The sequence below is a fragment of the Eurosta solidaginis genome, chromosome 1, assembly GCF_040869045.1.
Source record: "Eurosta solidaginis isolate ZX-2024a chromosome 1, ASM4086904v1, whole genome shotgun sequence".
Taxonomy (NCBI): domain Eukaryota; kingdom Metazoa; phylum Arthropoda; class Insecta; order Diptera; family Tephritidae; genus Eurosta; species Eurosta solidaginis.
This window is the reverse complement of record NC_090319.1, coordinates 277,105,305-277,117,900: the sequence shown is the minus strand read 5'-3', so window position 1 is coordinate 277,117,900 and position 12,596 is coordinate 277,105,305. Positions and strand designations below refer to the sequence as shown.

At 43.0% G+C, this 12,596-nt stretch overlaps 1 protein-coding gene across 1 annotated transcript; it reads left to right on the top strand.

Annotated features, from left to right (window-relative positions):
* The first annotated feature begins 1,706 nt into the window (after window positions 1-1,706).
* Window positions 1,707-2,945, top strand: LOC137240552 (putative nuclease HARBI1). The gene is made up of 3 exons (XM_067766988.1): window positions 1,707-1,912; window positions 1,968-2,254; window positions 2,752-2,945. Exons 1-3 carry the CDS (start codon window positions 1,707-1,709, stop codon window positions 2,814-2,816), a joined length of 558 nt encoding a protein of 185 aa, XP_067623089.1. The 3' UTR covers window positions 2,817-2,945.
* The last annotated feature ends 9,651 nt before the right edge of the window (window positions 2,946-12,596 follow it).

Here is a 12,596-nt window from a genome sequence, read left to right as displayed (position 1 = left end):
ATTTATCGCAAGTTTTGACAGCAGACTACCAACTTAAAACCTATTTTAAAAAACTAAAATCAGGCTCATGTCATTTTAAATTTAAAATACTTTTTTTAGAGATAAAAGTGTTTAAGTGGACTATAACAGCCTTAAAATGATATTTAATTTAGAACCATGTTTAAACCAATAAAACTCTATTTTTTCGACTTGATTACAGGCCTTTGTATTTATTTTGAGTGATTTTGAATTAAAAAAATTAGATTTTACATCATAATTTTACTTAAGCTTCCATGTTTAAACCAATAAAACTCTATTTTTTTCGACATGATTACAGGCCTTTGTATTTATTTTGAGTGATTTTGAATTAAAAAAATCAGATTTTACATCATAATTTTACTTAAGCTTCCAAGTAAATAAAGCTGGATATGTGTTTACAAAACAAACAAGCAAAATTAGCAGCGCTGCAGATAATACCTTTATGACACTACTTTATTTTTCATTGGATTCCAAGCTCAAAATACTCACGAAAGTTTTCTCATCCAACGGCAGGACCACTTCGCGACAATTGCCGTCATCCAGTGAGTTTTACAGCTCCGGCTAACGCTCAATTCTCACGGGAATGCTCTAGATCATTGAGAGACTTGAGAAGCAGATGTCGTAATATTTTCGCACGCGTGAAATGTGATAGGCAGATGTCGCAGCTGTTTTTCATTTAACTCATACGACGAAAGGATAAGCAGCGACATATATTTTTGAAAAAGTGGGTTTATTAAAGACAGCGTTGCCAAACTAAAGACAAGTAATTAACAAATTATCTGGATTACAAATTGAACCAGACTTCTATCTGGATTTATCTGGCTCAAATCGTTGTTGTCGCATTTACATGCAAAATTAATTATCTGGTTCAGGCTCTTTGCCACCGGATGATGGCTAATGTTGATCAAATAGGTAAAAAGTGTCGCGCCGCTTATTGTGCATGCACTTTTTTCACAACGCAAAACACATGTGTCGCTGCATGGTATCTAAAGCGACTTCCATGGTGTGGTAGTAGCGTGCTCCGCCTACCATACCGAAGGTTCTCGGTTTTGATCCAGGGCAAAGCAATATCAAAATTCAGAAAAAAACTTTTTTCAATTAAAAACAAGTTTTCCAAAGCGGGGTCGGCTGCGGAGCAAATAGAAGAATAAAAACTCTAAACTTTTTGTAGTGGAGCGTGAGCTTAATGCCTAACAGAGCAAATATGTAGCTCCGAATAGCATTTCGTTTGGCGGCCGCCGTGGTGTGATGGTAGCGTGCCCCGCCTACCACACCGAAGATCCTGGGTTCACGCCCCGGGTAGAGCAACATCAAAAATTTTAGAAACAACTAGAAGAAATTTTTCAACTAGAAGAATTTTTTTCTAAGCGGGGTCGCCCCTCGGCAGTAGTTGTGCAAACATTATGGCCCGGTTTCACCAACTCGACTTAACTTAGTTAAGTCATATTTTTTAATTTTTCTGTTTCACCACCAATGCTTAACTAAGTCGCAAATTAGCCTACCTGTCAGCTGGCTTATTCTCGACTTTCAACAGTGTTGCTGTAGTACAAATTTTGAGTCGAATTAAATGGCACTATTTATACTTATTTCATTATGCAAATATAGCAACCCCGCTATTGTTGACATCTGCAATTTCTTTGAAGTGGCTTATTTTATATATTATTGGTGGAAAAATTGTAAAAAATTTAATGGATCTTCGAGACTCTGGTGAAAGTGATTGCGACTTTGAAGCTCTGCAGGTAATCGTGCTTCGACGAAAAAGAAAAATTAAAGAGCGTCCTGACTTTTTTCTTTATTATGACGATGTTAACTTTCGCGAACGATTTCGTATGTGCAAAGATGCTGCTTGGTTTGTTTTTTATTTAATAAAAGACAAAATTTATCTTGGAGCACGGTAAGTTTACATCATATTTTATAAATGTTGCCCTAAATTACTTCTTCGTTTACAGCAACAACGCAATGCAGCCACATCAAATGTTTTTCATCGCACTCCGGTTCTATGCTTCAGGATCTTTTCAGCAAATTGTGGCAGACCTTTCCGGAGTTTTAAAAGCAAGTGCCTCACGTGCAATTACGCTAGTTTCCTACCATCTAGCATCCTTGCGACCAGATTTTGTGTTATTTCCTCAAACGGAACAGGAGAGCTTGGAAACGCAGGCTGCTTTTAAAGAAAAGGCAAATTTTCCGCGTGTAATTGGGGCAATGGACTGCAGCCATATTAAAATCAATTCCCCAGGTGAATATGCGTGAATAGTAATTGGTAAACAATATCTCTATATTAATTTATAAACTCTTCCCAAGGCAGCCGGTTCTGTCCGGCTTCATTTCATGTTGAGTCCGTCCCACAAATTGTCATTCTCCCAGCAGATCCTTGCAGCGGGGTAAAAGTTAAGTTGAGGGGTCGACTGCTAATACGCTACCAAAAATATCGAGAGAGGTATCAAAAGACGCGAATAATCTCGAAAATAATAATCCGAAGGCGGGAAATAAAAATTGTATCTCAGTTATCAGATATTTGCAGTGGAAGTGGGCGATTTCCATGTGGTTGTTGTAATATTGCGTACCCACAAAAAAAAATTGTGAACATAAGTGTTTTGCGAGGAAACCCCAAACTGATACCATCCGCATTTGATGCACGTATTGTTGGTTGCATCTGTGAGTGAAGAATAAATAGCACAAGAGAACAAAAACTATTTTTTAACATACTAAACATTTATTTTATATTATTTCCAGGCGAAGAAGATCAAACTTATGTGCAATGGATGTGGCTACAAAATGGTACATTAAAACGCTGCTAGTGCGGTCATTGGTTAAAATTGGTTGAGCTCCTGTCTAAACTTATTACTTTTAAATAAATGCAAATATATTTTTATTAAGAAAAAAGTAACCAAATAAATTCACAAAATTTAAATTTAAAACGAATATAATTGCTTACAAGTAAACAACAAATGGAATAGAAAACGTACATTTGACGAGAGCTGCTTTCAGTTTAGCCAACAAACAACTACTGGCATAATATTATTAATATAAATAATAATAATTTAATACTTTATAAACACTGTAATTAATTTATGTTGATTATATTTAGTGACTGCTTTCCAAGGCAGTCGGTTCTATGTACCGGAGCGACTCGGGATTTTTCCCGACCAAGGACTTTAATTTCAGTGTAACCCCATTTAATTTGTTGCGTCCCTCCCACAAATTGTCATCCTCCCAGCAGCTCCTTGCAGCGGGACTGCTCCATATTCTCTTGCTCCGGGAAGGTATCCATTTCAATCCGGGTTCGTCTCCTGACCCCGGTCCTGAGAAATGGTTTTGCTGCATCTGCCGGAAAAGAATATTTTTAGGACGTTCATACTCTGTTCAGTGTGTCTTGTGTAAGGGATGGTTGCATCGGACAGGTTGTTCTGGGCTTGATCCCAAAACCCGACGTCCACGTAACTTTTATAAATATTTTGTGGCTCCTTGCTGTTCACGTCCAAGGGCGTCCCGTAGTCTACGCCTAAGCGCCCCCCCCCCCCCCCCCCTACTACCTTCCAGCAGCCAAGCTGCTCAGCAAGCCACAACTAGTACCCGCTGCTGCTCGCGCCCAGCGGCGCCAACAACTCACCGTTTGCACCATTTGCCAGCACAGAATATATATGTTTGCGACATCGGCCCAAAGAAGCTCCTGCCTTGGGCGGTGCCACTTTCCTAGATGTTCTGCTCTCCGCGACGGCAACTCCCCGACGGGTTTCATTGCGTCATGTTGCCAGGTCGCAAACCCCAATCTACCGAGTACCCCAATGCTTGCCCAAGGACCCCCAGTCCCAGGGCCACAATAGCAGTTGCGTCCTGGCCTTCCTCAACCCAGCGGTAGTCACCCGTCACTTACTCCCAGAGTGGCGACGTCTCCCGCTATGCACTTCAGTATTCTGCAGTTAAACTGTAATGAACTAACTGGGAAGATCACAGAGATAGTCGATTTCATGAAGCGGCACAATATTCGCATTGCTGCGATTCAAGAGACTAAACTCACAGCAAGATCTGCATTGCAAACCTGTTCTGGGTATAATGTCCACAGAAAAGATCGCATGAGCGGAAGTGGAGGCGGCCTCGCGTTTATCATACACCACTCTTTGCAATATCTATATATATTATATTACATTATATATATATATATATATGTGATCCTGGCATCGACCGCAGGGACAATGTCTTAGAACGTCAAGGCCTATCTGTCCGGTCAGGCGATGCAAACCTAGAAATCATCACCATCTACATCTACCGCCCTAATATTAGCGCCCTACTCACTGGCAACAATCGCATTATCTTATGTGATTTCAATGCCCATCACGATCTATGGCGGGCGGACAGTAGGGGTGAGATGTTGGCGGATCAAATAGAAGAAACGACGTTCAGCACAATAAACGGAGACGCCCCCACACGTATGGTAGGAAGCTGTCACAGTTCGCCGAATATTTCAATCGTGAGCGCAGAACTCGTAAACTGACAGCCGATGGTAACATTGGCATCCGACCACCCGCCTATACTTATTTCGTCCGAGCAAACCGCCGACTTCCACGTTACAGATAAACGCACTTTCAAAAAATTTAAAAAAGGAAAGTGGGAGGAATACAATTCTTTTACATGCAACCTCTTTGCTGCCCTCCCTATCCCGACTGATGCCCGCCAAGGGGAGCGTGCTTTCCGCAAGGTCATTGAATCCGCCTCGGCACGTTTCATTCCCGCCGGGAGAATTCCCGAAATTCGGCCCCACTTCCCGGCGGAGGCCGCAAATTTAGCGAGAGAACGTGACCTTATAAGACAGCTCGACCCAGGCGACCCCCAAATAAGGGATATAAACCAACGCATCAGATTGCTTGTGGATGAACACAAGCGGGCGAAATGGGAGGAGCACCTAAGAGGTTGAGGTTGTGGATTTTATTTCCAATTAAAGGAAGTAAAACCAATTTAAAAATAATTACAGCAAAAGTAAACTTAAAACCGTGGTATATATTCGTCCGATATATTATTAATTTGAATATAATTGTTTGCACACTCTAAATAAACTAAGAATATTAGCCTATGGTATAACCAGTCAAGAGGTAACCACTATTACCATTCATATTTACTTCAGGATGTGTGCGATTGGGCAATATTTGATAGTAACGTAGCCAATTTCAAGTCAAATACAAATTTGTGACATTAGAGTTGGTTTTCAGCTCTACATACAAGTCCGTTAACAATTCCATGCTAAGACTGTACAACACTATTGGGCGTGAATGTTTTACAAAGCGTAATAAAGCTTGCACGATGTTACTTGGGTGTTCCTTTCCTGCTATGACAAGTGCATCGAACTTGACGCGCATTAACTCACATGCACGCCGGTTTTCTATCTGTAATTTCTACGCCGGCGCTGCTGCAACTGTTGCAGATGGGTTATTTGTTTCGCTATAATCGCCGGTGCTGTCGCTATTAGGAGACGCTGCTGTTGTTGTAACAGTGCTTGATGTTGCGCCCGAAGTTGCTGCAGAAAAAAAAGAGTTACGTTATTACGGCTAGCAAGGTTTTATTGTGCTGCAATGGCGAAAACCTGTCCGAGATTTTTGAGCATACAAATTTAGGTCTTCTGTAAACAAGACCAGAAGGGCTTTGGAGAATTCTCCAAGTGAGTTTTTGGCATTATTTTTATACAGATCAAGCCTGTCTAATCGATTATTCAATGTTACTTACCCACATCATCTTCGCTTAGTTTCTGCTTTTTACTGCTTGGCTCTCTTTCTTCAATGGGTGTACTTGGCTCAGTCGCGACCTCGGGCACCTGTTGATCCTTCCCTTGGTATTATTCTCGCAGCACCGAATATAAATTTATCGAGATACAACGTTGTAGTTGCTCTTGCATTGCTTGCTTCTGTGGCACATTACCTGGATGCATGTGCACAAGTGTCGCCTCAGTGTTAGCGCCAATTGAATTCAGAGAGCTTGCAGGTAGCAGACCACTTGTACCACTCTCATACATTAAATAACTACCAAAACCACTTACACCCGCATATGAGATGTTATTATTTTTATTATAATTTTATTAAAAGTTGTGCAGCTGACAGCCGTAACTGACAATACTTCAAATGGATTGGGTTGCGTGAAATTAAAGAGTAGCAAAAAATACTACTATGTATAAAACAGTTGATAGGGTTGTTGTAGGTCAATTTCGTTAAGTAACTAAGTTGGTGAAACCGAAAAAAAACTAAGCCGCAAATCTGGACTAACTTAAGTCACAACTAAGTTTTAGCCTAAGTCGAGTTGGTGAAATCGGCCCTATGAGTTTATTTCTGCTATGAAAAGCTTCTCAGGGAAAATTCATCTGCTATGCAGCTGCTTCCGGAGTCACAATAGAGCATATGGTTTCCGTCCCGCTAATTTGTAGGAAAAAAGGAAATGAGCACGACGCAAATTGGAAGAAAAGCTCGACCCAAATGTTCTCGGTGGTCAAACGCGCTAAATATACTTTTTTTAAATCCTAAATGGAAACATTAATACCAACTAACAAGGTCTCCCATTCGTCGTATGCGCCTTGCTTTAAATTTTTATTGAAAACCATAAAAAAACTTAAAGTAAAGTTTGAAATAGTACGTTTTATGACTTTTTATTGCCATGTGTTTATGGATTTCCTTATGCAGCACTAGTCCTGCTCACCAAAATTTTGTTTGGACAGATCAAGTAGAAATTTTTTGAAAGTTATTTGAGAGATTGAACTGTCACTACGTGCGAGAAACGCCCATCTCCCGCCTACTAGAAATTCTGTACAGCTAATTTGAAAACTGACAGTGCCCGTCTAAAGAATACGGCCAACTTTGTATCTGCGCATGCGCGCGCCTACAAAACTATGTCCGATAATGCAAAAGGCACCACTTATGTGCACATAGGATTAATATTTTCACCCTTATCACGAAGTTCACACGGAAAAGTATTCGCCTACACTTTTTATGTTCGGGTGAACTTTTTCCGTCTATCGGCAAGCACGTAGGTTGGTATTGATTGAGAGCGAGGAGAATATAAATGTTTTAATCTCCCCTAGTTTAACAAATTTAAGCAAAAAGGATTGAGTAGTAAAACGTTGATTTTATTTTCTGACTCAATTATTTTCGTCTTCTCCTCTTTTTGATCAAACCGGAAAGAAGGCAGCTGTCCAAATCCGGCTGCAGGGTTGCTTTTCACAGGGTGACTTGTCTAATTAATATAATACATCAGAGTTGTTTCTTTTACTAACAGGGTACTTCATATATCTTAATATTCTAAACCATAGAGTGACTCGTGGTACTTCAACGTAATATGATCTTTAAAGCTCGGCCATCCTGATTAATTTGATTGGCCTCAATCAAGACGTGGTGTTTGGGCAGTGTGACCTATTTGCGATGAAGAGCGGGGATCATCCTCTGGAATTGGCGAAACCCACTTCCGAAGTTTTGTAGATTTAACAACACCATCATAGGTTAGATGCGTCAACTGACAATTTTCAATGTCCCTAATCACGTAACGATCATTCGGTAAAGACTTGCATATTATGTAAGGGCCACGATATTTCTGAATGAACTTTTTATTTGTTCCTACCGATGTGTCAAAATGTCTAATTACTACAAAGTCACCAACCGAATATTGTTTTGCTGGCACGCTATTTTTAAGAAAGTAATTTAGGTTGTATTCTTGCGACTTTTTAATCTTTTCCTTAGCACTTTCGCGCATTTTTACTAGATCTCTAGGACCATCGTTCGACCACTTATCTTCTAGGAATTCAGTCAACTCGTTCACCACACAGCCACGTTGGCTCACACCAAACAGCAATTCGCTAGGAGTATATCTAGTTGTGCTGCGAACAGTGTTGTTGATGGCATACTCCACCTGCGAGAGTTTAGTAACCCAACCACTATGCTCAGCAGGCTCAGTGAGTTTGCTTAGCATCGCCTTAAGTATTCGGTTGACTCTTTCGACCTGACCGTTCACTTGCGGAGAAGCTACTGCGACCTTCACATGACCTCTGCTAGGCTTTAAAAGGAAATTATCAAAATCTAAGGAAGTAAAGCATGTCCCTTGGTCCGTAATAATTCGCCGTGGGCGACTATAGTAGGAAAAGTATTTTTGTAAAGCACAGCAGACTTCTTTCGTACTAGTAGAATTAACAGGGTACAACCTTACATACTTAGTAAATGCATCGATAGCTACTAGTATATGCTTACGTTTTGACTTAATAGCTGGTAGAGGGCCCAAGTGGTCTAAGTGAATGGTATCGAATGGTATTGGTGACTTCGGAATGTTGAAAAGATTGTGTTCCTTAGATCGGGCGGGTGCCGATAATATAATACACTTTATGCAGTTTTGAATAAAGCGGGAAATTGTGTCCCTCATTTTATCAAACCAGAAATGTTTTCGTATTTGATCGTAACATTTACCTACACCCAAGTGACCAATTTTCTCATGTACCATTCGGATTATATTATTTTGCATCCCCAACGGTACGCATAATAATAATTTTTGGTCGATTCGACGAAATACCAGGCTATCCACCAGTTCATAGCCCGCTACCTCCTCCTTTTCCAATTTTATTTCCAACTTTTCAATTCGGCGTCCCTACTTTGGGTAGCTTGGACCTGAAAATCTAAATCGTCGGGATCCACGGCAGCGACAAGATTGCATTTGGCGTTACCCGGAGGCTCATCCAAAGATTCTCTTAACATATTAGCTTCTACTAGGCTCGGTCTCGGTAATATATAATCCTCTCAACAAACATACTATCCTCCGAATCTACATCGAACAAGCCTCTATTTTCCGATGTACCCTCGGCGCAAGTTTCTCCATCCTCCAAAGGTAACGACTTAATGCATGAGTAAGGTTCACTTCCTTCCGATGCTGAATAGTGTAACTGAAATATTCGAGTTCTAGTGCCCATCGAGCTATTCGCAGGTTAACCTGCTTTTTGTTGAGGGTCATCGTGAGTGAATTGCAATCCGTTATGATTTTAAACTGTATTCCTTCTAGATAAATTCTAAATCTTTTAAGGGCATATATGATAGATAATGTTTCTAATTCAAAACTATGGTACTTGGACTCGGCTGCTGAAGTTGTTTTTGAAAAATAGGCAATTGGATGAAATTTCTTATCGTCCTGCTTATGCAAAAGGACAGGACCTAATTCATGGCTACTAGCGTCGCAATGCAGCTCTGTTTCACGCGTTGGGTCATATATGGCTATCACTGGGGATTCAATTAACCGACTTCTTAACTCTTTGAAAGCGTTCAGGCAATCATCCGTAAAATCAAATTTCGCATCCTTGCGCAACAGATTTAACAGCGGTTTAGCAATTTTTGAAAAGGACGGAACACATTTTCGGAAGAAATAATCCTATACAGGAGCGGAGCTCCTTTTGATTCCTTGGAATCGGATAATTAGCTATTGCGCGTACGTGAGCATCATCATCATCATCATCATCATCATCCTCCTCAACTCCTATTGGAGCATAGGGCCTCGACCACCGACTTAAATCTTATTCTGTTAGGTGCAGTTCTTGTGATGTCATTCCACGTATATCCTGCGTCTTCCAGTTCTTTATCCACAGTTCTGCGCCAAGTTTTCGCAGGTGCACCAGGTCGTCGGCTTCCTTGTGGATTCCATCGCAATGCTTGTCTGGCTATATTTACTGGAGGTCTTCTGAGAGTGTGACCAATCCACGACCATTTACGCTTGGTTATTTCTGTGGCAGCCTTAGGTTGATTTGTTCTAGACCATAAGTCGTCATTTGAAATTCTTTCCGGCCATCGAATTTTCAGGATTCGGCGCAGACATTTATTAATAAAAACTTGTAGACGTTTCTGAATTGAAGTTGAGCTTTTCCACGTCTCGCAAGCATAAAACAGTACTGATTTAACATTCGAATTAAACAGTCGAAGCTTCGTTTTTAAAGATATTTGGCTGGACCTCCACACGCTTGCCAGTTGCCCAAAAACCATTCTTGCTTTGTTTATGCGAGACTGAACGTCCTCATCTGCACCGCTCTTATTTGAGACAATACTACCAAGATAAACAACGGACTCTACACCTTCGATTTCATTTTCGTCAACCGTAAGCATCAATGGCCTTGATGAAATACTATAGGCGCATCTTATGACTTTGGTTTTCGCTGTATTGATGCTTAGTCCGGCCTCCTTTGCATGTGTGTTGACAGCTTCTAAATTGTGTTGAAGGTCAGTACTTCTGTGGCTTAGCAGACAGACATCGTCTGCATATTCTAAATCCCCTAGCTGAGTGAAAGGCGTCCACTGTACACCGTGTCCACCATTTTCTGCGTTCCTCATAATCTCGTCTAATGCCAAGATAAACAAGAGCGGCGAGAGTATGCATCCCTGTCGCACCCCGCTTTTAATTTCGAAGGGTTCTGAGAGGCACCCATCGTGACTGACCCGGCACTTAAATTCGGCATACATTGCCTTTATAATGTTGATTATTTTATTGGGCATCCCTCGTTTTCGTAGTATTTCCCAAATATATTTCCTGTCGAGACTATCAAAAGCCTTTTTAAAGTCGATAAAAAGTAAATAAGCTGATGTTCTGTATTCACAGCATTGTTCAACAATGATTCGGACGGTATTTATTAGATCAACACAGGATCGGTTTTGTCTAAAGCCAAACGTGAGCATCAGAGGGTTTTATTCCCGAAGGAGTGACTACGTATCCTAAGTATTCTATTTTGTTGTATCCAAACCTGCATTTCTTTAGTTTAAGTTCAAAATTCCTTTCATATATTCTCCTTAGCACCTCACCTAATACTTGGCTTGGTTATCATACGTGGTTCCAGGCTCTGGATCAGGGACTGGTATCAGTCTTAGACCGGCCATAGTGACGAATTGTCACACGTGATTGGTTTTCACGTCCTGCACGAGGTGCCCCTGCTTCTACTGATAATGGCGGATCTAGAGAGGACAACTCGATAAAACCCGCACCCCTGAGTCATTGTGCCGAGCTCAGGGGAGGGAGGACGCTGTTAAGGGTCAAGATCGGTACTCAACGGTGACGAACTGGATTGTTAGGGACTTGATTTTGACTATGGATAGGAATTGATGACTTTGGGCTGGTAGGTGCAGTATTCTACCACCTTAGTAGGTCGGAGTGAAACCCTATCGAAATGGCTGGTAGGCTAATGCTGCACCTGCCCACGTCCCGTTAAAACCGTGGCGGGCCTCAAGGTACGTTCCGGCTCCGTCGCCGTTAAGTTGGTGGTGTAGGTGCGGTTGAAGATTTTCCCGCTTTGCGTCCGGTCTGGCTCTGAACGCATTACCCATAAAGTAATGCGTCAACCCTCGCGTGGCTTCCCTGCGCAGCATAGATAACCACGGGACCGTTGAGGGGCGACTACACAATCGGCTCCGGATAGCGGCCTTGAGGGGGGACTTCTTAGAATGGACACGAAGACGAACAAAAAGGAGGGTAGGAGTGACGGCGAAGGTCGTCATGGTGCGAGGGACGCGACGGGTGCGGAGAGTGCTCCGAAGCAGGTCGCCGCCAGCCGGGAAAGCTCCCGGCGTGTCAAAAGGGCTGATCAGACGGATCAGCGCAGGGGTTTGGTTTCAAACCCCGTAGGTACGGGTAGTTCGGGTAGTGGAGGGGTGTCGAAACCGACACCCAATGCAGGCCCATATGGGGTTGTGACAGGGAAAGGCAAAGGTCCGGCGAATGCGACGGACCAGCCCAGTACTAGTAAGGAAGCCCTGTCGCGAGGAGCTTTCCCAACGGGAGCCCTGGGGTCGAAGCCTGCCGGGAAAGGTAGGCAATCGACGCCGCGTAGGAAAGCTCTGGGTGATCGGCGCCTAGCTGAGAAGATCTTGGAGCGTTACGGCGGAAGGGATGCAGCTCAGATGTCTGAGAAGCATTCCCGGACGCTGGAGTGGGCCAGGAGCGTCGTAGCTTGCGACGACCACACACCGGTGTCGAACGATGCGGGTGAGCAGTAGGGTTTGGGGGCTATGAAGCGGCAAAGGTCGGATGAGCGGAATGCCTCAACGACAAAAAGGGCCCGAGGAGGTTGGGACGCAATTTCGTTTAGCGAAATCGCTAAACGAGCGGGCTCCATCACCCTCGGGGTCCTGGATAGGAGTAGGGAGGATGGTGCCATCTCCCGAGAGGAGTGGCCGTGGGTCGCCAGCGCCATATCAGCGGCCTATATGACCGCTGTTATGGAGAGCCCAGGTAGCGGCCATGCTTCGAATACTCGGGGTGGTATCATGGTTTTAGACTGATTACTTGTGCTGACGAGCACGGCCTGTATCTTTAAGAAAATAATTTCTTTGGTTGGGGAGGTCTGGAGGGGAGCCATACTCGAGGCCGTGGAACGGAGGGATCTCCCCCTTCGACCGAGGGCTCGGGTGTGGTTGCCTGCCGGGCCATCTCAGCCGGAGAAAATACTTGAATTAATGCGTTACTGCAACCCGAACCTTCCGACGCATAACTGGAGGGTCCTCAGAGTAGAGGAGGCTGTTGGGCCACGTCGGCAAGTGCTGATTCTGCTAAACGCAGAGTCCACCGGTCCTCTCTCTGACACGAGGGGGGTTATC